The following is a 25,130-nucleotide window of genomic DNA, read 5'->3' on the forward strand; positions in this document are numbered from 1 at the left end:
TTGGGTCAGTTAGGGGTTTTCTCTTCCCTATTTGTTATTTTCTCTTTTCCTGAATTCTCTTTTCTATCTTCAATTCATAGTTTCTGTTGCAATCATGCGGTGTCAGAACAATCTTAGTTTCTGTCCCCCGTCAGAATCCCAACCTTTGCTGATGAACTTCCTCACCCCCACCCCAAAGCCTTTTGTTGACTCAAAAGAACGCCACCCACCCCAAGAACTGCCGTATTTGGAGTCCACCAAACATCCTCAAATTTTTGATCCCCAACCCTCCCTCAGAGGTTGGAGAACAAACCTTGGCCCAGTTAACTAGATGATATTTAAATTCTTTGCCTATCCCTCCCCATAAAAAGTCTTGTTGAAGCTTCTCAATACGATTGGCCACACAAACAGGAATTGGGAAAAAAGACAAGTAGTACGTAGGTAGATTGGAATGAGTGCTTTTCATAAGGGTGACCTTGCCGCCTTTAGACAAATACATCATTTTCCAGCTGGCCAATCAGTACTCCATCTTTTTCACAATGCCATCCCAAATAGACTTGGCCTTGAAAGAAGCCCTTAGGGGCATACCAAGATACTTCAGGGGCAGAGAGAAAGTCCCACAACCCAAGATGTTAGCCAACTCAACTACATTATCCACATTTCCCACAGGAACCAAGACAGATTTGGCCATATTAATTTTTTAGCCAGAAACAGCTTCAAAACAAAGTAAGAGGGCACGTAGATAGTGAGGATGATCGATGTTGGCCCCACAAAAAACCAAAGTATCATCCGCGAATAACAAATGAGAGATATTAACCACATGGAGCCTAGAACCCACAGAGAAGCCTGAGATACCCTGTCTACAGTAGCAGTAAACATTTTGCTCAAAGCTTCCATGACCACTACAAACAGAAGGGGGGATAGAGAATTGCCCTGTCTCAGCCCACATGAACTACTGAAGAAACGGGACGGCGAGTCGGCGAGCCATTGAGCAAAACGGAGAAGCACACCGAGGAAATGCAATGTGCCATCCATGAGACCCATTTCTCCCCAAAGCCACATCTACTTAACATGTACAATAAAAACTTACAGTTGATGTGGTCAAAAGCCTTCTAAATATTTAGCTTACAAAGCACCCCAAACACACCAGACTTGATACAGCTATCCAAGCATTCGCTAACAATGAGGACCGAGTCCAGAATTTGTCTACCTTTAACAAAAGCATTCTGAGGCTTTGAGATGATCTTCTCCATAACATGACTCATTCTGTTAGCAAGGACTTTGGCAGTGATCTTGTAAACACCACTCACAAGGTACTAGGCCAGAAGTCCTTGAGATTGATCGTCCCCAAACTTCTTCCGGATTAAGGCAATGAAGGAGGCATTGAGGCTTTTCTCAAATTTGCCAGGAGCATGAAAATCAGAGAAAACCCCCATGATATTGGTCTTGATCACATCCCAACAGTCTTGGAAGAAAGCCATGGAAAAGTCATCAGGACCTAGAGCCTTATCTCTATTCATACCTTTCACCACCTCTACAACCTCCCTTTCCTCAAACGGAAGCTCTAACCGAGAGGTCTCCTCTGCATCTAAGGAGTTGAAAGCAAGATCATCCAGTCTAGGCCGCCAATTATATTGTTCTGAAAATAAGGTCTCATAAAACTGAACAATATGATCTCTAATAACAGGTTGATCTGAAGAAACTGAGCCATTTACAGACAATGACTCTATGAAATTGTATCTCCTGTTCAAGTTTGCAATCTGATGAAAGAACTTTGTGCATTTGCAATCTGATTGTGAGAAGCATCATGTAGAATAAGGAGGAAATATTGTTTAAATAACTGATTCATTTGCCTAAAAGTTTGGCCTTTGTGAACATGATTTACTAAAGGTCCTTCTGGTTTGACTTTTTGCTTCGGCCTTCTCATTTTCAAAAAAGAAAAAAATGCAGGCTTTTCAGATCTTAGGCCCCATTTGGTTTGATTTGTTGCTTTTGTTTCAAGAAGGAAACTTTTAAGAATTTCATTACTCTCTGCTGAAGTGAAATTAATAAAAGTGAAGTGTATGTTTGGTAACTCTGACAAATATAGTGTGGAACTCTCATGGGTCACAACAAAATTGTCAAGATAGGGAACTTCCTGAAGGATGAAGTTGAAAATTAACATGTTTCCATCAAGCTTTTGAAAGTATAAATTTTTTTCTTTTAAAAGAATTTTTTTTTTTGAATGAATTAAAAGCAATTTCTTTGTCTTTTGCTTTCAGAATATATATATATACACACATATTTTTTCTCTGCATTTTGGTCTTTAAAGGTAGAAAAGTACTTTTCAGGTGATAGTCAAATGCTGCCTAAGATATCTTGGTAAACATGCCTACTAAAATAAGATTACTTTGTTACTTTTATTTCAAGTCGAAAAAGCCATTAAAAAATTTCCATAATTTAGAGTGCCAAGAAAGCCGCCCACACAAGAACTTTTCTCTAGAAGGAGCCTTAGTTCTCCAAATGCTCTTCCATGAAAATGGGGAGCTAGCGGGAGTGCAAACCAATGATAAAAGGATCTGACCTTGAAAGTCTGCGTTTTAGAAGGGATCCAATAGATTCTATCTCCGCCTCCTTGCCTCAACCTGAGAGAATACAAGAGATCAAAGAACGAGATGACCAAGTCCACCTTCCAATCATGCACTAATCTGATTAAAGAAATATTCCACTGAAGATTTTCGTTAGAAAACTGCATATAATCTACCACCAAAGCTCCTTACAGCGAGCAATTCTAAACAATTTCGGAAAAGTTGCCTTCAATAGATGATCCCCACACCATAAGTCATGCCAAAACTTGATCTTAGACCTATTTACAACCTCAACCTCAAAAAAGTTGCATTCTGTCTCATGTTAAATGCCTTTTCAGCACAATTTTGTACAAGTTATTGTCTACTCTCTTATAATTGTCCAATTTTTCTATGCTAAGATTTCTCTAATGTGTATTATTGCCTCTGTTCACAGGCATCCTGTCGCCGGAACTTTGCTTTGGATGTCGTTTTATTAGATGCCTTGGGCCAGACTGTAAACAAGGATATTGAGGTTTATCTATCTGGATTTGCATATTATACAATTCACCATAATGTTTACTTATTGGTTTTGGCAATAATTTTAGTTCTCAAATTTACACATTGATTGTTTTGACAGGTTGGTGCTTCACTTTTGTATGCTGACAATGGGGCACTTGTGGAGAAGACAACTGATGGGGAAGCTCCTCTTTTGGCTAGCTATGATGGAATTGAATATGCTTCTTGTCAAAGACCAAGTAAACTGTTGCAGGGGCGTGCATCCTTTAAGCTCAAGATATCTCAGGTGCTAATATTATATATGTAAAATGTTACTTTTGACATTTCCTATGTGAACATATATGGAATTCTCTTCCCTAGAATTGGTAGAAAGATTTATAAGCATCTTGCTTGTATGCATGGTAAACAAGGTTTTTAATAATGTTTCAGTTAGTGTTTTGGTTGAATCCATTCGAATGAATGTAGTCTTGGTTAATACAGGTGTTCTGGTTTTTAAGTTTCATGGCATGAAAAATATGTACTGTCAAAACATATCACTGCATATATGTAGCAACTAAATGAGATAAAACAAATTATTTCCAACTATAAGGATTAAACATTCTTCACTAGTTTTATATTATTCACATATTAAAATAAGTATGAAGAATCAAAGTGACACTAGCCAGAAAACAATTAGAAAATCAGTAAAGAAATGAATAAAGCAATTAAAAAAACGAGTACTTTAAACTTTTATGTTTAGACACCTTATCCCAAAAAAGAAAAAGAAAAAAACACTTATGCTTATGGTTCCTTGTTCTCAGCTGGTTCTTCAAATAGAAAGTCCAGCATGGACATAGGGTAAAATAGTTCCACCTCATGCATTAATCCCTGATGCTTTGTTAAGTGTCAAAACTCAAAACTCCACTCACGCTCTCTTTCTTTTACTAATTCAGTTGCACCATGAAACTCAAACCATGAGTTTCACTTTCCATATTCAAGGTATACGTTTTTGATGGGCCGCAAGCAATACAATGTTTTATAAGGTTATGGCTGTTAAGAGTTGATAAATTAGAATCGATCTTCAAGGTAGACATTTTCAATGGGCCCATCTAATGGTGCAACTTGTCACATGATGCAATTGGTTAGTCTTCCTTTTGAACATTGCATGGGCATATCTTATGGAATCTTTTTTCTCAAGTGAGGAAAAGTTGTGGTAACGTCAATTAAAATATGCCCACTATATAGGGCAGGACAAGGGGATCAGTGAGAATACAAAGTTTAGATAATGATGATACGATCATTTACAAGTCTGCAAGTTTTACATTTGATTGTGGGCAATTCCCAGATAAATTACCCCTGTTCACATACTGTCGTACTTACAAAAGTTACTATGTCATCACAAGAAACACTTTATATGAGGTAAAATGGATTTCCTACACGCCGTAGAAAATTGTTTTCATTAAGGTGCTTAAATTTTGGGCATGCATCTTTACCACTGAGAGAAAGGAGAGGACAAAAATGGATGTACTTGTGTTTGGGTGATTGTGACTCATGGTATTTATCTTGTTTCTTTTTTAGTGAATATTTTGGTTTCTGGTCTGCTTTGCATTGTGACATCATTTTGTTTAGGATCTTAAAATGTTTCTCATGTTAAATGCCTATCCACTGTTTAGTGTGAATATTTGACTGGTAAATCTAATTAATATCTGTAGCTTTTGTTAAGACCCTTTTTGTTGGTAGGATCTTAGGTTTCCTTTTTATTGGATATATTGCTGTGCTCATGAAGGCAAAATCGTCATAACTCTAAAGGCAAAGTAGCTGACCTTGCTTTTAGTCATCATCTGCTTATGCATGGTCCACACGTAACTGGTTTAAATATTACCTAATTGTAAGGAGATAAAGTCACATTTGCATGTGGTGCCCATGCAAGATCCCCTGTATGGTTGTCCTTAAAAAGTACTGATATCTATTCGTTGAGAACTATTTTGTCTATCAGGAAAGTAAGTGGTCTTTCATATGATCAAATGACTTTGGTGATAATCTTCCCCTGAATTAGCATCTTTAAGTGTGTTATGACGGAAAAGGTCCCTATCTTGTGAAGCACGCATAGAAATAGCATTCCAAATTTTTCGTTTTGCTCAGAGGTCAAATTTAGTCTAAGGTTTACGTGCAGGTCAGTTGGTTATGTACCACTGGAATTCATCGATGACTTCTCTTTTTTTTTTTTTAATTCCAGCTTTCGTCAAAGTGTGATAATAGGCTTTTCCGAATCAGATTTCACATGATGAAAAGTGGAAGTTATCCTTTCTTTGAGGCATTTTCCCCTCCAATTCGTTGTATATCACGGGGCCGTAATACTCGAGTATCCTCTTTGACATGGAAAAGATCAACTTCTGCAATCCATCCTCCCAATTTATCTCAATCATCTGGAATGGATGAGGGGTCATTAGAAATTCAGCACAACTCTGTACATGATGCAAGACCCTGTCCATCATCAAAGCGGGTTAGATCAGGACATGATAAAATATCTGCAGCCTTTAAGATTGACCCTACCGTGGAGCAACCTGATGAGGAATGCAACTCTCATGCCTGGACAGCTAATCAGGTATTAAAGGTTTTTTTTTTTTTTTTTTTTTTTTTTTTATCAGAACATCTACTGATAGACCATCAAAGGCCAATTGAACTGAAAATTGTATGTGAGATGCAAAAGTGGTTAGGTTAGTTTGGTAAAATTTTGAGAATTGTTTTTGTAGGGGCCACATTTTTTAGTGTTTATATATAGAGTCTGTAAAAGAGAATTTGTTTGGTAAAGTTTTGAGAAGTGTTTCTAAAAAACAAAAAATGACAAGTGTTTTGAAAAAATAAAAGAAACAAAAAGTGAAAACAGAGCTACTGGAGCTAGTCTCCACGGGTTGTGGCGCTTGGCGGCAACCACCGTGGTGGTGATCTGGTGGCCACTACAGGACTGCAAGACAGATCAGTGGCCACCCACCACTAAGCAGGCCGCCAAACTTTTTTTTTTTTTATTATTTTTTTTTTAAAAATATATTACAAGCAACATCCACACCTGAAAAAATGAGTACTTGTTTAGTTATTTTTTGAGAATTGTTTTGGTTTTTGAAAAGAGTTTTGTGGATTGTTTTGAAAATTGAGTTAGTTTTGGGGGACACACAAGGCCAAAACATGTGTGCCGGGCGTGCAAGCTACATTTGAAAATTTGTTTGGATAACTAATATTTGGGAATAATTTTTGGCGTTTTGAGAAGCAAAAATAGTTTTAAATTTTTTTTCCAAACAAATGGACACCTTGTTGTATGCAATGTACTCATGCAAGACTTGACACGACAAGGGTTTGTATATGAGATATGTGTCCAATACTCTTGATGATTGGATAGTTAAGCCAAAAAGAACAAAAAAAGGGGAGGGGGGGGGAGGGAAAAAAAGTGGAAAACGGATTAGATACAAACCAGATTGGTGTGCCCAAGTCTATGTGAGTACTGAATAATCATAGCCAGTCATTTTCAGGGGCTTCTGGCCTTTTCCCCTATCTATGTATGTATGATTGCAACCATGAATCATTAGCTTAAACCTATTTTACCGCATATTACAGTACCTCTTCTTGCAATCCAGGTTGCGATTTCGGAATTGTGAATCTTCCTGATTATTAATTTGAATTCTGTAGTTAACAAAGTATACTCATATTACTTTTACTTTCTTTTGGGTTTTGATTTCTTTGTCTCTTTTAGCAAGTGCTGGATCCCATGGTCTTTTTCCCATTCTTATATGCTACACATACCTTTGGAAACATTTTCTGGGATGATGACCTTAAAGTTTCTCTTAGATAGATGGGACTTTATATATGTAGTAAAAACTAGTCTCATTTGAATACTACTCTTAATTAGGTTGAAAATGAGTTTGGGACAAGTTTGGAGGGAAGACTTGAAAAACTCGAAGAAGTAGATGACTCGCCATCTGATTCAGAGAGTACTGGAGACGGAAATTCATCTTTTAAGAGTATGTCAAGTACAAGAAGTCCAATATCAGACATGACCATTTTCAAATACTCCCTCTCAGGCTTAAATGAGAGGTCTTTTATTCTCAAGGAGATTGCTTTGTCTGCTTCTGACAATGAACTTTCAGAATTTGCGCATCAGGTGTCTCTCTATTCGGGATGTTCACACCACCGGTAGGTAATCTAGAAAAAGCATTGCTTAATTAGTGACTCTAGCCAAACTGAGTTTAAGTAGCCATATGATAATATCTCATTTGGCACGATGATTTGCCGTTGATGTTTGTAATGACAAAAATATCTGGCTGGCATCTTCATTAAGAAATTCTCTATAAGTTTGACCAGAGTAATGATAGGCAGGAGCATTTTGCCCGGCTCCTGCCCACCCCTTTTTATTAAAAAGATATTTTTTTAATCAAAAATAATTTTTAATATCACATCAAAAATTGTTTTTATTAAAAAAATTAATTTTTTATTAAAAAAGTCGGGCAGGAGCCGGGCAAAATGCTCCTGCCTATCATTACTCGTTTGACCAATACCTCACTGGTTTTGCCCCAGGGTTTTCCTATTTAAGTTTCAAATCACAATGACAGTGTTATGTCCACCTTTTACCATATGTTATGTATCTGCTGGATTGAAAGAAAGCATCATGCATGACCATAATGCAAACAATTTACATCGAGAGCTTGAAACTAGAACTTATTTCCAGTCAAGGAAGCTCGCTTATGCCAAAGTCCAAATTGGCCTTGGGATACATATATACTTTTTTATTGTTCGTTGCACCCTTTCCTATGTCTTCATTTCTAATTGTTAAAATATAATAGGGCAGATTTCTTCCCTACCAAGGGATTATTATTGGATAAACTAAATGGTCACCGCCATCCCTTTACCTTTGCTCTTTTGTAACAACATTCTTTTCTTAGGCACCAAATAAGTATTGCAAAGAGATTGATAGAGGAAGGAATAAAAGCCTGGAATTCGATTTCACAAAACAACGATCAAATTCGTTGGGAGGACGTGGTTTTTGAGATTGAAGAGCACTTTATGAAGATTGCTTGTTGCAGTTCTAGATCTCTAACACAACAGGTTTCTTTTTCTTCTTCTTCTTCTTCTTCTTCCTTTTCTTCCCTTCTCCCACCCTCTCTTTCCTCACAATGTATTGTCATGAATTTTTAACTATTAAACATTGGTAGCTAGCAATTTATTTGAGTACTCGTCGAAACATGTAAGTGTTTGAGACATTATGGTGATATTGATGAGGCATATATCATCTTTTCTATAATTAATTTTGCCTTTCAATTCTGAAGATATGCATTATGAATTTTACAAGATATGATACATGTACATATATGTATATGTGTGTGTAGATAATGGATTTACACTTGAAAGTGTTGCATACAGATGAGAATGGATTGGGAGATTTTATTTTATTTTATTTTTGTGTCGAAAAGATTTATCAGTTGTTAGGATGTTGTGTCCCAGAGGGGAAAAAAGAAGTAAGAAAAAAAATAAAATAAAATCAGTTTTTGCTATTTTGTTAGATGGTGTCAGTGCAGCCGCTTTCTTTGCTTCTTCTGTTGTCTCTGTTTCATATAACATGTAAGCAATATGGTCTGCATCCTTCATGTATCTGTTAGTCTCTAAGTTTTGAAATCCTGATTATTTTCTATTTGCTTTCCGTTCCGTTTAAGTATTACTTCTCTTAATATGTGTTATATTGCATAGCTTAGTGATGTGCTGTCATTGGGCTTCAGGATTTGTATTATCATTGTGTTTTCTAGTATCTAATCTATCTATGGTCGCTTGTTGTTTGCCTAGTTAATTCCTAATTCACTTTCTGCCATTCAGTCTGATCCTTTCATCTTCCTCTGTGTGTGTGTGTGTTTTTTTTTTTTTTTTGGGATTGTCGAAGACAGAAATTATAAATGGTGGTTGTATGGAGTTTATGGTGAATGATGCTATGCTATTTTGATTGTCATGATTCGATTAGATTTTGTTTTTTCTGGGCTATGTTAGGTTAAGATATGTTTGATGCATGTCTCCTGGGTTTTTTTTTGTCCCCTCATTCAGTTAAGGTGTATAATCTATTTTAACCAATTCCTGTGTATACATGCAATTTGCCCTTTATTGTCCTATCAATGTTAATTATTTTGGAAGAACAGGAGAATCAAGAAATGAAGATAATGGAAACAAACCTATCATAGAAAAGTGGAAAGTATTTCAATTACATGCTTGGTTGAGCTTTTATGAGAATTTCTGCAACTTTTTTATTTTATATCACACCCTATTTTCTAATGATTTTTTAAGGTAAATTCTAGGGACTTCAATTGGACAGATGTTCTCCAAACTATTAAGACATTTACTTTATCACTTCCTTTCTTTTGTGCTGTCTTTTTTAGGGGGTCTGTTACATTCTAGTGGTTGCTATTACAACTCACATGTTCCTGTTACCACCTTGTTGATACTTTATATTGACATTATTTGCAACTTGTCCTTAATAAAATGATTGTCTTTTTGAAAAACTAAGTACTTTTTCTTGTTGTACGGAATTTTGGGACTTTCTATTATTATTATACTACACATTGTGCCTCTCTATGCTTTCTAGTGAAATGGATTCAAAAAAAAAAAAAAAAAAGGTACTTAGGCCATTTATATAACTTTTGAAAGACGTACACCATGACTTCCTCTAGGTTCATTTTTTCCAGCAATTCCTCATAGCAGAGCTTTATCCCTTTTTCACCTCTTTTTCTTTTGAATGACCCTCTTTTCGCACTGGATAACTGATTATAATTTTTTTTTTCTTTACATTATCAACTGAATCACCTTGTTTCCTTGTATAAACTGGAATTTAAGCCGGGACAAAGTAAGTTTACATACTTGCTAAAGTCAAAAGCAAACTTCTTCCAATTGAAAGGTACACTGTCAACAAAATATTTCCACCACACTCTAAATTAGGATTAGGAATGCTGCAGAATTGCAAACATCCAGAATTGCAAAAATTAGTGTCTTTTTGTGGAAGCTCTAGTTGCAAAAAGCAGGTGATAAAGACAACAATACACCACGTCATCTTCATACACCTCACAACAACATTCGAATACTGGAAGTAATCACTCAAGGCAACTTGCAACAGAAACGTGAAGCAGAGAACTAGGAAAAAAGAAGAAGAAGAAGAAGAAGAAGAAGAAGAACATGAAGATGAAGATGAAAAAAAAGGGCAAAAAGAAGAAAAATGGATGGAAGAAATCTGTCAGGCTTTGGCAGTTCATGTGCTAATCGTAAATGGGATAATAGATGATTGAATTAATATTTCCGTTTTTAGTGAAGATAGATATAGGCAGGCTTTGGCAGTTCATGTGCTAATCTTAAATGGATTGGTTTATGACTAGAAAGCTCTATGATATTTGAGTTTGCAAGCTCATCTAAATTGAACACACCTCAAGATCCTGTTACTATTAGGCAACCTGGTTCTGGTTTGTCGCAAGCAGCCTTTGCTCGTCATTTTTCAGTTTAGGGAAGCATCATCATAAATGATGAAGCATGAATCTATTGCCATGTATGTCCTTATGGGTTTCATTGTTTGTACTCATGTAATATGTTGAATTCCATTACTTTATTTGGTGGCAATGGAACTTATAAAGTTGCGTATAGACGTGTATCAACCTCATTATTAGATTGGGTTAAAAGAATAAAAACACAAATATGTCCTACTAGTCATGACGATGCCAGGACCTCAAATGGTAACTAACAAATTGAATTTTAGCGAGCAGTTCCAATTGCTGAAAAACAGGAGAATGTGATAATAATGTTCTAGTTTCTACATGCACTTGCAGTGTCCTACCTTTGTAGTTTACACGTTGAAGATGCTTTGTAGACTATTCTTATTGTAGGATGCGATGGTTTCAGAGTTTCAGAATTCATGCACTTGCCCCATAGGAACTCAAAAATGCGAGTCACAACATTCTCTATGGTTACCACAGTTTCAGGGGTAAAAGGCCAGAGGGAGATTAAGCAGCTGGATTGTTCCATTAACTATGATAAGAAGGGGGAGCAATCTAATAGAAGGAGAGGAAAGGGTAGGGGTTTGTCATGTGTTAATGAAGCCTAAAATACTATCCTGGAATGTAAGGGGGATGAATGAGCTGGATAAAAGATTGCGTATTAAAGGGCTCATTCGAGAGTGGAAGGTTGACTTGGTGTGTTTGATGGAGACAAAAATGGAAGTCATTACTAGAGAGGTGGTTCGAAGTTTATGGGGCTGTCAACATGTGGATTGGTGTTATATGGGGGCTAGTGGGGCGTCAGGTGGGATTCTGATTATGTGGGATAGGAGGGCTATGGAGAAGGTGGATGAATGTGTGGGACGGTATACTTTAGCTGTTTCGTTGCGTAACGCCGATGATAGTTTTATGTGGGCATTTGGGGGTGTGTATGGGCCTAATGATGATGGGGAGAGGAGGGTGTTGTGGGATGAGATGGCTGGATTGATGAATTGGTGGGATAGGCCGTGGTGCTTTGGGGGAGATTTCAATGTGGTGCGGTTTCCGAGTGAGCGATCGGGAGTTGTTGGTTTTTCTGCTGCTATGGAAGATTTCTCGGATTTCATTCATGGGCAGAGTTTGGTGGATATTCCTCTCCAAGGTGGGCAGTACACTTGGTCCAATAATCAGGCATGGTCTAAAATTGATAGGTTTCTATTGTCTCCAGAGTGGGAAGAACATTACCCTGATGTGTCACAAAGTCGTTTGCCTAGACTTTTATCGGACCATTTCCCCTTGATGTTGGATTGTGGTACGCAAAGAGAAGGGAAAAGATACTTCAAATTTGAAAACATGTGGCTCAAATCCGATGGCTTTGTGGAACATATGCAACGTTGGTGGGAGTCTTATGATTTTCATGGTTTACCGAGTTATGTGCTGGCAAACAAGTTGAAAGCTTTAAAGGTAGACTTGAAGAAATTGAATGCAGAGGTTTTCGGTGATGTGGGGAAGAAGAAGAAAGAGTTATTGGAAGGTATTAAAGAGTTGGAGTGCATTGAAGAAGTTCGAGGGCTAGTGTAGGAGGAGCGGATACGGAAGTCAGACATGATTAGGGAGTTGGAAAAAACATTACTGTTTGAGGAGGTTAATTGGAGGAAAAAATCTCGGGCTCTGTGGCTGAAGGAAGGGGATAATAACACAAAATTTTTTCATCGGGTGGCTAATTCGCATCGAAGGTACAATTATGTGGGAGCTTTGAGGATCAATGGGGCTTTGTCTACCGATCCGGTGGAAATTAAGGGTCATATTGTGAATTATTATGACACATTATATACTGAGCAGAGTTTGTGGCGGCCTAGGGTGGATGAGATTTCTTTCTCTTCCATTGACGCAGATGAGTGTCTCTGGTTAGAACGAGCCTTTGAGGAGCAGGAGGTGTGGGAGGTGGTGAGGGACATGAACGGGGATAAGGCACCGGGTCCAGATGGTTTTTCTATGGCCTTCTTTCAGAAATGTTGGGGGATTCTCAAAAAAGATATTATGGCGGTTTTTTCAGAATTTCATAATAGTAGCCAGTTTGAGAGGAGTTTGAATGCAACTTTTGTTTCTCTTATTCCTAAGAAGACAGATGCGGTGGAGGTTAAGGACTTTAGGCCTATCAGTTTGGTGGGAGGGGTCTACAAAATTATTTCTAAGGTTCTTGCTAACAGGCTCAAATCAGTGTTGGGGAAAATTATTTCGAGCTCTCAGAATGCTTTCATTGGTGGACGGCAAATTTTGGATTCTGTTCTTATTGCTAATGAATGCCTGGATAGCCAAATGCGGTCAGGGGAGGTCGGGTTATTGTGCAAACTGGATTTGGAAAAAGCATATGATCACGTGAATTGGGATTTCTTACTTTACATGCTTCAGAGGCGTGGGTTTGGGGAGAAGTGGAGGGAATGGATTTATTTTTGCGTTTCTATTGTAAAATTTTCCATTTTGGTTAATGGCTCCCCTACAGGGTTCTTTAAGAGCTCGCGGGGGATTAGGCAAGGTGATCCTCTTTCTCCTTTGCTGTTTGTGGTGGTTATGGAAGCGCTTAGCAAGATGTTGAATGCGTCTATGATCCAAGGTTTGTTGTCGGGTTTCTCGGTGGGCATCAGGGATAGTGAAGGTTTAGTGGTGAATCATTTGCTGTTTGCGGATGATACCTTAATCTTTTGTGGAGCACAGGCCGAACATGTTCGAAATTTGAGATGTACCTTCCTTTGTTTCGAAGCTGTGTCAGGGTTGAGGATCAATTTAGGCAAATCTGAAATGGTCCCTATTGGCGAGGTGGAAGATGTGGAGTCTTTGGCACATATTTTGGGCTGTAGAATTGGGTCTCTGCCGATGACCTATTTGGGTATGCCGTTGGGGGCGCCGTTCAAATCTATTTCTATTTGGAATGAGGTTATTGAGAAGGTGGAACGAAGGTTGGCCGGCTGGAAGAAACTTTATTTATCCAAGGGTGGTAGGGTGACGTTGATTCACAGTACTCTCTCTAGCATTCCTACATATTATTTATCTCTGTTCCCTATTCCTGTGAGTGTAGCTAAGAAGTTGGAGCGGCTCCAAAGGGAGTTTCTGTGGAGTGGTATGGGGGATGAGTCTAAATTTCATTTAGTAAATTGGCATCGTGTCTGTGCTCCAATCAAGGCTGGTGGATTGGGCATTCGTAATGTTATTAAGTTCAATCATGCCTTATTGGGGAAATGGGTTTGGAGGTTTTCTCAGGAACGCGATGCGTTGTGGAGATCGGTGATTGAGGTGAAGTATGGGAGTGTGAGGGGAGGTTGGTGTTCACTACCGGTGACGGGACCCTATGGTGTCAGTGTTTGGAAGTTTATTCGAAGGGGGTGGGATAATTTTGCGAAGTATTTGCGTTTTGAGGTGGGTGATGGGTCCCATATTCGTTTCTGGCATGATGTATGGTGTGGGGATAGGCCTCTCAAGCTCTATTATCCAGCTTTGTTTACTATCGCGCGTTCTCCTGATGCTTGGGTGGTGGATAACTTGTCGGTGGTAGGAGGTGTGACTCATTGGAATGTTCTCTTTACGCGCTATGCTCAGGATTGGGAGGTGGAGATGGTGATGTCCTTCTATGAACATTTATACTCTATTCGGGTTTGGCATGGGGAGGTTGATAGGGTGGTGTGGACTCTTTCTAAGAGGAGGAATTTTGAAGTGAAGACTTTCTATAGAGCTTTAGTTTGTCACGAGGCGGCTTCTTTTCCGTGGAAGGGTATATGGCGTGTTAAAGTTCCAAAGCGGGTGGCGTTCTTTGTTTGGACTGCGGCTTTAGGAAAGATTTTAACTCATGACAATTTACGTAGGCGTGGTATTGTGATGGTAGAGTGGTGTGTTATATGTAAGAAGCATGGGGAATCCGTTGATCACCTTCTTCTTCATTGTGAAGTGGCTCGGGTTGTTTGGAGTTCTTTTTATAGCTTGTTTGGGGTTGAGTGGGTTATGCCTAGTAGTGTCTTGGAGTTATTGAGTGGGTGGGGTACTTTGTTGGGTCGTGGTACTGTTAACCGGATTTGGAAGCAGGTTCTTTTATGTGTTTTGTGGGGCTTGTGGCGTGAGAGAAATTCTAGGCTTTTTGAGGATGTGGAGGTTCCGGTGGGGGTTCTTTGTAGAAATGTGCTTCATATGTTATATCTTTGGGTGTCGGTGCATAGCCCGGGTAGTATGTCGTTTGCTGATTTTTTACTTTCTTGTTCGTTCATTTCCTCTAATTAGGGGCTCTTTTTGTATACTTCCTGTGTACTAGGGTTGTGCCCCTTTGCGCTTTTTATGAATTTTTACTTATCAAAAAATTTTTTTCTTTTCACTCTATTTGTGAATTTCAATTTACATACTTCAGAAATAGCTTTGGTTTACTAGATTAAATCCTTGATTGCTCGTAACCTCCATAGATTTGCTGATTTTCTATTTATTTTAGGACTTTGAGCTTCTGAGGAGAATCGCAGGATGTCGAGAGTATCTTTCCCAAGAGAACTTTGAGAAGATGTGGTGTTGGTTATTCCCTGTAGCTTTCACATTATCTAGAGACTGGATTAATGCAATGTGGAGTTCTACGTCTCCTAAATGGATTGAGGGATTCATAACAAAAGAAGAAGCAGAATCTTCACTTCAAGGTCCAAGGGGTGTCCAAGAGCCTGGCACGTTTATACTCCGGTTTCCTACTTCAAGGAGCTGGCCTCACCCTGATGCTGGCAGCTTAATTGTGACTTATGTTGGCAGTGATTGCACTCTTCACCACAGGCTGCTTTCTCTTGAACCAATTTATCGGTATCTAGTTCATTTTTCGCTTTTCCTTCTTTTACTTTAAATTATATGCCCGTATTTACTAGAAAACTGTTGAACGTATACTAACTTGAATAAAACCCAATCAAGGGCGAATTGCAAAACTAGGAGTTAAACGCAGAAAGTCTATAGGCTTTTGTAACTGATTATTAGGGTGAAAAAACATGATGCAGTAGCCCAAAAATGTTTAGAAAAGAACTGCCCCCTTTGGAAACCCATGACTAAAGGCTTTGGGAGTGATGACAATTGAGAGGTCCGTGCCTATCAAATAACTCTTATTGGTCTGGGGTTAAGTGTCCATGGTAGTTGTTTGGGCCTTATTGGTTGTGGATTTTAATTATTTATTTATTATAGTTAGGGACAAAGTTTTCCTCATTACCCAGTTTGGAGGAACTTTTTTCAACCCAGTCTATAAAATTGTCATGTGTCTATTGAGTATGTGAGAAACACATGCTTTTTCAATAACATGTAGTAACTGGGAATTCTGGATGGCAAAGGATGGAAGTATTTTTATATATGCTTTTCGGACTATTGGACCAGCACTCACTAAATTAGATAGCAAAGTTCGGAGACAAATATGGTGTAGTAGAAATCTACAATCGAATTGAGTTTCCCAGGAGAAGATTGGCTGCAAAACATTTCAAATTTTCTTATCCCCAGTATGTTGCCTACTATTCAATTACCTTGGCTTGCCTGTGAAAATGCGGTTGTAGTTACAGAAGAAACTTTTAGATTTATTATTACAATCCTATTGGGTGTATCTGATGTAGGATGTCTCTTCAGTCAGATTCATCAAATGGTGATTCATAGACAGCGGCCCTCATAGTGTTTGCTCTTGAAGACTGTAAAGAGGGAGGGAAGTGCAGTGTTACCGAAAACCTGTTGTCCTCTTGCAATCAGCATATTTTCTGGTTGAAATAGTTATAGCTATGACTGCATTTCCGTTTTGCTTGGAGTATCATAGGATTGTACAGAGTGAGATGCTGAAATCATTGAGTTTGGTGCAATTACATTATAGATAACCTCATTTGCCAACTGCCAAGGATAGGTGACTTCCATATTTAGCAGGAAAATGTGAAATTATTGCAGTTCTTCAGATGATAATGTAGTTTGAAGATAAGATCTTAGAATGGAACAGTGTAATACTACTTGGTTACGCAGCCCAAACAGTTTCTTGTAGAAGTTTAATGTTGTGATTGGCCAATCAACTCTATATGATGTATGCTTTTGATCTGCTAATTTAGCCTGTGGTCAATGAGCTTTAGCTCAAATGTTACTTCCTTCCTTTGTAGCAGGGTGGAGGGTGAGGTCGTGGATTTAAGTCCCATCGGGTGGGTAACATACCAATTAAAAAAATAATAATAATAATAAATAAATAAATTAGCCTGTGTAGCAGTATCGGATGATGACATGTTCAATGTGCGGCATACCGCACCAACACTCTTCCACCAAATGGAGCATATTCGCTAATCATTTTTATTTGGAATATATCGTGTTGCCTAAAGTAGATAATATGAATATAGAAAACCTGCTTGAAATTGATAAAATAGAATTCATGTTGCTCTTTGTTTTTGTAGTTCCAGTGAAAGAGAAACTAATGTGAAACCACTGCAAGATATGCTGCTGGCAGAGCCTGAGCTCTCTCGATTAGGAAGGCAAGATATTCTTTGACCTCTATTGATTATTCTTCTCTCTACAGATTGAATGCCAGAAATTGCATTCATGAATATTAACGATCAATACATCTGTTGCTTGACAATTTGCAGGATAATAAGAAGTCATTAGTTTTGCTTGTGTAGCAAAATATACTTCTGCTTTAAGTTCAGAGTGACCATTTTCTTGTGCCTTCATTACCATTCTTATGTATCTTCTTTTTTTCTTTGGCGTCCATTATGTATATATGTAGATCAGTATATTGAGAATTGCAGTGTCTATAATGTAAAAACCTAGTGATTTTAACAGGGGATCATCCATTCATTTACAACTGCAAAATATATATATATATATATATATATATATATATATATGAAGTGCCATTTTTCATACTTTTTGTGTTGGCTGTAATAATCAAGCCGTGTCCATTTATAACCTACTGATTCTTGACTAAATATTGGCAAAGGAAAAGTCGTGGCTCAACATTTTTCGTTATTTTTGAGTTGGCTGGAACAACCAAGCCCTGTCTAATTTAAAACATACTGATTCTAACTGAACATTGGCAAATGGCAAATCATTTGCTTTTTCTTAGAGCGGATGGTGATGACACAATGGAAAGATCTTGATGAGAATCTCATGGCGCCCTAGCTGTTTGTGTTATATGACTTTTTTTTTTTTTTTTTTAACAAAAGGGTCAATTGTGCTTACCCAATATGACTTGGATATATAACCAGCTTGGCCCATAGTTAGCGCAATTCCGGTCCGATCATAAGGGTCGGTGTCACCCAAAGTCCGAACTCCGGTCATATATAGCAGCCGCTGTTCCAATTTAGGTTGTCAACAACTTATTTTAGCTGGCCTAAATGATCATTGCATTCACTGTGTAGTCTTTCACACAAGAAGTACCTCAAGAACATTTTAACCCCTTTAAGGTGGTTTAATAGTATGCAGCAATTTGTCTTTCCTTGCATGGCAGATCAATTTCGATCTATGAATATGATATAGTTTATAAATGTCTTCTGAGGAACAAAAATTATCATAAAGGCATTATATATGCTGTGAACATCTTTCTCTAATTAAGTCCTCTATTATGTTAACTAGCTCATAACCCCCGCTATGTGCGGGATTATTCATTAACTTTAGAATTTAAACACCTCTTCATCGTACTTTTTTATTATAGGTTAAAAAATGGGTGTAAAATTATATGATATGATGTTTTTAATTATAATTCTTTTTTTTTAAAATAAAAAAATAAAAATTGCAATACTTAATGCGGCTATAATGACACTTAATGCTATAATGCCAAAAAATCTTTATTTTGGTCTTATGATGTTTTACAGTTCACACCCATGATTTTTTCATTAAAGCATAATAAATTATTAAAATCATGACAAAATCGGTTCAACCTTTAAAGTTCACCAGTTTTTTTATTTAAAAGACCGGTTGAATGTTTAAAAAGTATGAGTTTACGCTACGTGTCGTAATTCTATGTTAATTCTAAGTTAATACTCGGCTTTTATATATGGGTTCATGCCACGTGTCACTATTCTATGTCATTCTAAGAAAGAACTCGACTTTTATATATATATATATATATGATATGATATGATGTGTATTAATATTTCCCACATTGCCAATCATCTCCTTTCTCTCTCAATCCTCTGATGGTTTGTTGCACCATCAAACACGTGTAACAAATTTATGGCTGGACTTTTTTGCAGTACTATGCATGATATCGAATTATGTACGTAGATAAGTTATATAATGAATTTTTTTTTTTGGTTCTTAATTTTGCGTGCATATCAAATCTCATTTTTTTTCATCTTTTTTTTTTATCAACCAACATTTAGTGACAGATTTAAAATGAAAAAAGCACGTCACGTAGGAATTGAGTGTAAGGGAGGTGTATGGGGATATAAAATAAAGAACTTGTGCTATAAACAATCGTAGATTACCAACCGATCGATGTGCTTATAAATAATACAAGGTGTCGACTGGTATGCATTGATCCAACTCATATTAGGTCTAGCATTTATTATTCTTTATAGAATAATACTACATCTATAGCTCTTTTACAAACACGTGTTGGTACGTAATTAAAAAGTGTAATCTTTTTTCAATTTAAAAAATAAAAGTTAAATAAAATTAGAGAGAACTTAACTTATAACACCTGATCTTTTATTACTTTTGAAGAAAAAAAAATACCAAAATTTTAAAAAGTGTCAATTTAGAGTATTCATCCTTCAATTTTTTTCAATTTCAACCGTCCGTTAAATCCTGTTAAAATTTCCAAAATAGAATTAGAGGGTTTAATTTTTTCAAACCTAAAAAAATGAAAAAAAAAAAAAAAAAAAAAAAAAAAAAAAAAAAAAACGAGAAAGAAAAGCAAAGAAGAGTGGGGTTTGATTGAATAATCTTCTTCAACCCAATGTGAACAAATAGATATATATTTATCAACCAACAATTCTTCGAACTGTACGTGATTCAATAATTTACATCAGTGTTGAAACCCCCCTTAATTATATAAACAACATAATCAAACAAAGAAGAAAGGAATAAAATGAAAAAGCAAATGATCATCAACTTTCACAGTACGCCTTGGCCTCCATAAGTAACCGATCGAAGACGTCAGTATTGCACGTAAGCACAATTGGGCCATCATTCTTAATATCAAGTTCGTTCGCCGGCTGTGACTGGGCCAACAGTTCTTGGAACGATCGGAGCGAAAGATATTTCACCGGAACTTCGTACAACTTTTCCTCTTTGCCCACATACACCGGCACGTGGCCCTTCGGAACTCGAACAGCTTTCGCCTTCTCGGCCTTGCCGAGCCGTTCGTAAGGATTCTTGGGACGGCTTCCATCCGAGAACTTGAACAGCGAGTTGATCAGAGAATGCATGATCGCCTGAAGAGAGAGAGTGAGAGTGATCGATCGAGTGGTTTCTTAAATAGTTCAACCGATCGAGTGAAAGTAGGAGTATTATTTGACAGTGGATAAGGCTCATTCAGTTGTAACTGAAACTTGGGTTTTGCACACATGTTTAAATAATAAAAAACACAACAAACACGTGTCCCAATCACAACGTGCGACTACAGTTCCAAAAACTCTTGATTGGCCACACATTGTTATCATCCAATCAAAGCATTTGCCGGCTTTTATGCTGTTTCTGTGTAAACATTGGTTTTAGTTGTTAAATGGAATTAAAACTAATTACTAATCATTAAAGAAAAAAAACTGTCACAGGATTTCTTTATGACGTGGCATATATAAACATAGATTAATAATATTTTTCTTAAACTACTACTCAATTGTCGATATCTCCATAAACAACCAATTATATTAATGTCTCCCTTAAACTACCAAAAAAATATGTCAATTCTCCCCTCGAAACCAAGAAAAAAGACAAAAATTATCCGAAATTATTTTTAATAAGATAAAAATGTCATTATAAATTAAAAAAAAAATGAAAATGCTTAAAAATAGTTTAAGAAAAAAAACGAAAATAATTTAAAATTGAAAAAAAAAAAAAAAAAAAAAAAAAAAAAAGATTAAAAATAAATTAAAGAAAATGGGAAAAATATAATTAACTGGTTTTTTTAGTTTTTTAATATAATTTTAAATACTTTATAATTTAATGAAGGGTATTTTTGTCATTAGAGGGGACATTAGCATACTTGGTAGTTCCGGAAGGCATCGGCAATGAGGTGATAGTTTGGGATTAGAATCCTCTTAAATTATGTGCTCGAATTTGAGAGAATTCGAATAAGTGATTGTGAGAGACCACTTATAAAATCTACTTAACCAGTGCTTAATCATTTCAATGGTAGATTAATTAAGCACCCACGTCAACTAAGTATATTCAAAGAATACAAAGTAGCGCACATTTCTTATTATATAAAGCCATGTACTCCTTTTATTCAATACATCCATGCATGAAGAGTTATATTTTCTAAAGTACTATTTGCTTAAGTAAGATACTTTTGTTCAAAATGAGATTTTTCTTTTCTTGTTCTGATTTATTTTTCTTTCTGATTTTGAGATTCTACCAAAACTCATTGTTGGCCAGTAAGATTACATTCAACGTACATGAAATGTATTTTTATTTTTTGTTGTTGTTGCTTTGTGCTGCGTCACCTATGATCAAGGAAAATATCAAGGGAAATCTTGTCCCCAGTGGGTTCTTACTAATGGATGTCGATGAAGAGCATAGCTTATGATACGAGTCATTTCTGACCCAAGTCGATCCCATAATTTTTTTTTTTTTTTTTTTTTTTTTTTGAGATTTTAGAAAGAAAAAAAAAAAAAATCATTGTTTGATGAATTTGTGATGCTGTCACAGACTCACAAGTACATAAAACAACTCATGAGAGAGAGAGAGAGATCTAAAACATAACAATTTCTTTTATTTGCCGGCCTGAAAAATAGTCACAACGTACGTTCGAACTTTACAAGGGACTTACAAATTAAACACGAGTACCTGAGCTTTATTTATTTAGTAGATCATATATAGGAGCTAATTAATATTTAAGTGCTCCATTTATTTAATTAATTACTAGTAAATAATTAACAAAAACGACACAGCCCTTTGTGTTTTGGTAAGTTTAAGCCTTCCTCTCAAACACAACCGGAAGCACACTCCCGTCCAAGGCCAACAACCTCTTCCCATTCTCGACCAAACCACCGGCAGTCCCGCAGTTGAACTTACAAATAGGACACACATCCGTAGGACACCATGAAATGTTGTAGATGTTATCTCCCTCTTCAGCTTTTACTATCCGGAAGTAATTGCCGGTGGGTCGTTGCTGGTTTTGGTCTTCTCCGGTGACAATTAATCTCCTTCCACTCTCAGCGTCTGTCTCGCCCAACTTCCATGCCGTTGACTGCACACAGATTGTGGCCGCCGAGAAAACAACCTTAAAGTCCCTGTTCTCCCTAATCACCGTCTCTCCCTCAAGGAAAGGCGTGAAGATGACAGGAAGGCCTTCCAAGCCGGAAACATTTTCCTGGCCGACGTAGAGTGGGCACGACCCGTTTCGATCAATCAAGGTGAAACGACCGCCATTATCGGTAATAGCAGGCTTGATGTAGTATTCTACACCGGCTTCAAGAGGAGCTCCGGCACTGTCAACCACAGGAGATGGTAATTGGGCTACGACTGCTGATATGGCACCGAGGACTAGCCAAACGTAGCTAAGGCTTCCAATCAATCTCATGAAGGACTTCATATTAACGGACTCGATCTTGCAAAACAAATATATTATATGCTTTTTTGTAATGAAGGAAAGGATTTGTGTAATTAATTAGTTTGTGAGTTCATGTTGTGGTATTTATAGGATTTGGTGCGGGCAACGTGGAAGATTGGGTGAATAAAAGTCCATGCATCCTTATCTTATTATTATGAGTTACGTGTATGGATCGATCTTACGGCCGCCCGGGGGTGACTTCATGCATGTCGTGGTATTTATAGGATGAGATCATGACACGTAGAAGGTGGGGGTGAATAAAAGTCCATGCATCATATCTTATTATAACGAGTTACGTGTATTAATTAATTGTATTAATAGGGTAAAGGCCAAAGCGTGTACGGCCAACAGCACGTACGGTTGGATCTTAATTGGTAGCAAAATTGTGTTTTTTTTTTTTTTTTTTTGAAATCAGTAGCAAAATTGTGTTGGTAGAATTGTACATTAATGATTAATGGGAGAAGTCAACAAAATATCAAAAGTCAAACTTTGCGTAAAACGTGCAGCTGGGCCACTTGTTTTGAAGTTTTGGATGCGTCCCAGGCTATCCATTCACACGTAAACACTTTTCTTTCTTTCTTTCTTTCTTTTTTTTTTTTATTAATTAAATAAGAAAAGAGTTATATGAGAGGACTCTTCTCACTCCTGATCCGAAAAGAAGATGACTGGAGAGAATGATCCTAAATTCAAAAATGACGGCCGGGAGTCGCCTACCACCCCAATTTTTATTTTTTATTGTTTTTTTTAACAATTTTAGATTTCATTTTAAGGTATACTTTTCTCAATTATATTCAATTCCATTCACATTTTCAAACATCTTTTCTAATTTTGTTTCAAATTTTCTAAACCATCCAAACATAATTTCAAGAAATAAATTTCTTTGGTATTTGTAATTTTGAATTGACAGAAATTTCCTACAAACCGATTTGTTGAAAATTTAATTCATACAAACCATAACTAAGATTAACATGTGGCATCCCTTAACATGTGATGAGAAGCACTGTATGTTGTTTTAATAGCAAGTGCTTCTCACATGCTTTTTTAATAGTATTACTAAAAAAAAAATGTGATTCTTACATGCTTAAAAGACACATGTTACTCTTATATGTAAATTGTAGAAAATTTTTTACAAACTAATTTATATAAAAGAAATTTCTGTCAATTTTAAATATAATAAAGACTAGTAGATTATAATTAAAAAAAAAAAAAAAAAAAAAAAAAAATGGCACGCCCGAAAGAACATTTAAGAAGAGAATGAGTTTAATGTAAAGTGAAAAAGAAAGAAAATGGTCCTATACGGATGCGTAGGATGAAAAAGAGAAATTAAGGAAAAAACAAAGGTTAAGATTTGAGAGAAAAAGATATAGAGAAAAGAGAAAAGTGAAAAGTGAAAAATTGACTTTAAGAATTTTTTTTTTTTTTTAATAGATAAAATGAACTTTTAAAAATTTTATTGTTTAAAGAATATATATTTTGTTATTTCAGGTATTGAGATTTAATTATTTTGCATTTAGTAACAGGTGACACAGACTTAGGCGTGGCAAATCCCCATGGTAGTGGAGCAAGAGCTTAAGGAAAAGAGCTTAAGGAAAGTAGAACTAATTAATTAATATTTTATAAAAAAAATAATACGCCCAAATGAAAATATTTTTAAAATAAAATATGAATTTTAAATAAAAATGTACTTTGGTGTATATACAAGTGCATATGCCTTATTATTATTGATTTTCAAATGAAATGTGAAATCTTAAATAAATTATGTAAATAGTGAGTTGAGTTATATTTTGATAACGATGATACATACTCTGATATTTGATATAGTGGAGCCATTATGAAATTTGTATTTGAATTTTATGGCGAATTGCATGGTTTGATCTGGAAAGGCATTGACTTAATTACTAATTTGACAGATGATGATTTTATGATAAAATGTGACACTAAGTTTTTAGAAAATGAGAATTGACACCTTGTGTATAATTTTATGAATGATTAAGTTTGATTGCATGTGAGCATCTTGATTGTTATTTGAGTCTCCCTGTGGCATATTGAGATTTATGAGATTGGTACCAAAGCTAGTCATTGTTTAAGGATATCGAGAGTTGGATCCCAAATTTTGGGATTGTGCAACCATATATGCTTTAAAGGGGAAGCAACATGGCAATCGGTCATGGGTAAGTCCTTTACATAAATTATACAGGCAAACCCATGGCTAGAGGACTCTAAAGAAGGTCATTTTTTCTTGCCCAATAAGAGGTTTCAGTCCCAATACAACACTACCAAAAAAAAAAAAACAAAATTTTTGAAACTTGCAGTTAGTCACGTGAATGGGGGTCATCCATGTGTCACAAGTGACATGGACACGGCGTGGGAGATCAAGATGTTGCGAAATGTACATTTCGCGACATGACCACGCTGTTCATGTCGCCACTGTGCCACGTGGCTTCCTAGCCATGTCGCAACATGTGGGCGATGTGGATTAACCACATCACTAACGTGGCAATGACGTGGTTAGAAGCCACGTCGGCATGCAGCCACGTGGCTTCCCATCCATGTGGCCAACTTCGGCTACGTGGTTTTGGATTATGTCGCCAGTCAGCCACATAGCCACAGTCAAACATGTGGCAGAAGCCACATGGTCAAAATTAGCCACGTGGCTAAAATTTGCCAAGTCATTTTATATTACAAAAAAATCATTAAATACATTTTTTTTTCAATATCCCCAAAATATTATTACAATATTTTAAATATTTACAATAAATACAATTTAAACAATATTGCAATAATTCAAAATCAAAACAACAATAAATTATTTATAAATAAATGTTATTGTTATAATTATTAACAAAACAGCACTACCAAAATTGTACAATTCTTCACACTCGTCGATTTTGGATA

General features: G+C 36.5%; 3 protein-coding genes across 5 annotated transcripts in view; 1 reads left to right on the top strand and 2 right to left on the bottom strand.

Annotated features, from left to right (window-relative positions):
* The window catches only part of LOC133876014 (SH2 domain-containing protein B), a 29,947-nt gene extending 12,641 nt beyond the window's left edge, over window positions 1–17,306 (top strand). Inside the window, exons 5-13 of one of the 3 annotated variants that reach the window (XM_062314309.1) lie at window positions 2,980–3,057; window positions 3,163–3,327; window positions 5,257–5,625; window positions 6,922–7,205; window positions 7,952–8,114; window positions 14,973–15,322; window positions 16,633–16,668; window positions 16,921–16,992; window positions 17,104–17,306. In XM_062314309.1, coding sequence (XP_062170293.1) covers window positions 2,980–3,057; window positions 3,163–3,327; window positions 5,257–5,625; window positions 6,922–7,205; window positions 7,952–8,114; window positions 14,973–15,322; window positions 16,633–16,668; window positions 16,921–16,992; window positions 17,104–17,122 — 1,536 coding nt within the window. In that variant the 3' untranslated portion in view covers window positions 17,123–17,306. Of the gene's footprint in view, window positions 1–2,979; window positions 3,058–3,162; window positions 3,328–5,256; window positions 5,626–6,921; window positions 7,206–7,951; window positions 8,115–14,972; window positions 15,323–16,632; window positions 16,669–16,914; window positions 16,993–17,103 lie in introns of all 3 variants that reach the window. The other 2 variants (XM_062314310.1, XM_062314311.1) reach the window with 2 other exon arrangements.
* Window positions 17,307–19,569: 2,263 nt separating this feature from the next.
* On the bottom strand, window positions 19,570–19,890 carry LOC133876180 (auxin-induced protein 15A-like). The gene has a single exon (XM_062314465.1). It carries the CDS (start codon window positions 19,888–19,890, stop codon window positions 19,570–19,572), a length of 321 nt encoding a protein of 106 aa, XP_062170449.1.
* Window positions 19,891–21,375: 1,485 nt separating this feature from the next.
* LOC133875361 (kunitz type trypsin inhibitor 104-like) lies at window positions 21,376–22,301 on the bottom strand. Its single transcript, XM_062313474.1, has one exon. It carries the CDS (start codon window positions 22,215–22,217, stop codon window positions 21,594–21,596), a length of 624 nt encoding a protein of 207 aa, XP_062169458.1. The 5' UTR covers window positions 22,218–22,301; the 3' UTR covers window positions 21,376–21,593.
* Between the last annotated feature and the right edge of the window lie 2,829 nt (window positions 22,302–25,130).

This window comes from Alnus glutinosa, chromosome 8, assembly GCF_958979055.1.
Source record: "Alnus glutinosa chromosome 8, dhAlnGlut1.1, whole genome shotgun sequence".
Lineage (NCBI taxonomy): Eukaryota > Viridiplantae > Streptophyta > Magnoliopsida > Fagales > Betulaceae > Alnus > Alnus glutinosa.

Excerpts from the sequence above, each read along its gene's own strand:
- LOC133876180 (XM_062314465.1), bottom strand. The coding sequence starts at position 19,890 with ATGCATTCTCTGATCAACTCGCTGTTCAAGTTCTCGGATGGAAGCCGT.
- LOC133875361 (XM_062313474.1), bottom strand. The coding sequence starts at position 22,217 with ATGAAGTCCTTCATGAGATTGATTGGAAGCCTTAGCTACGTTTGGCTA.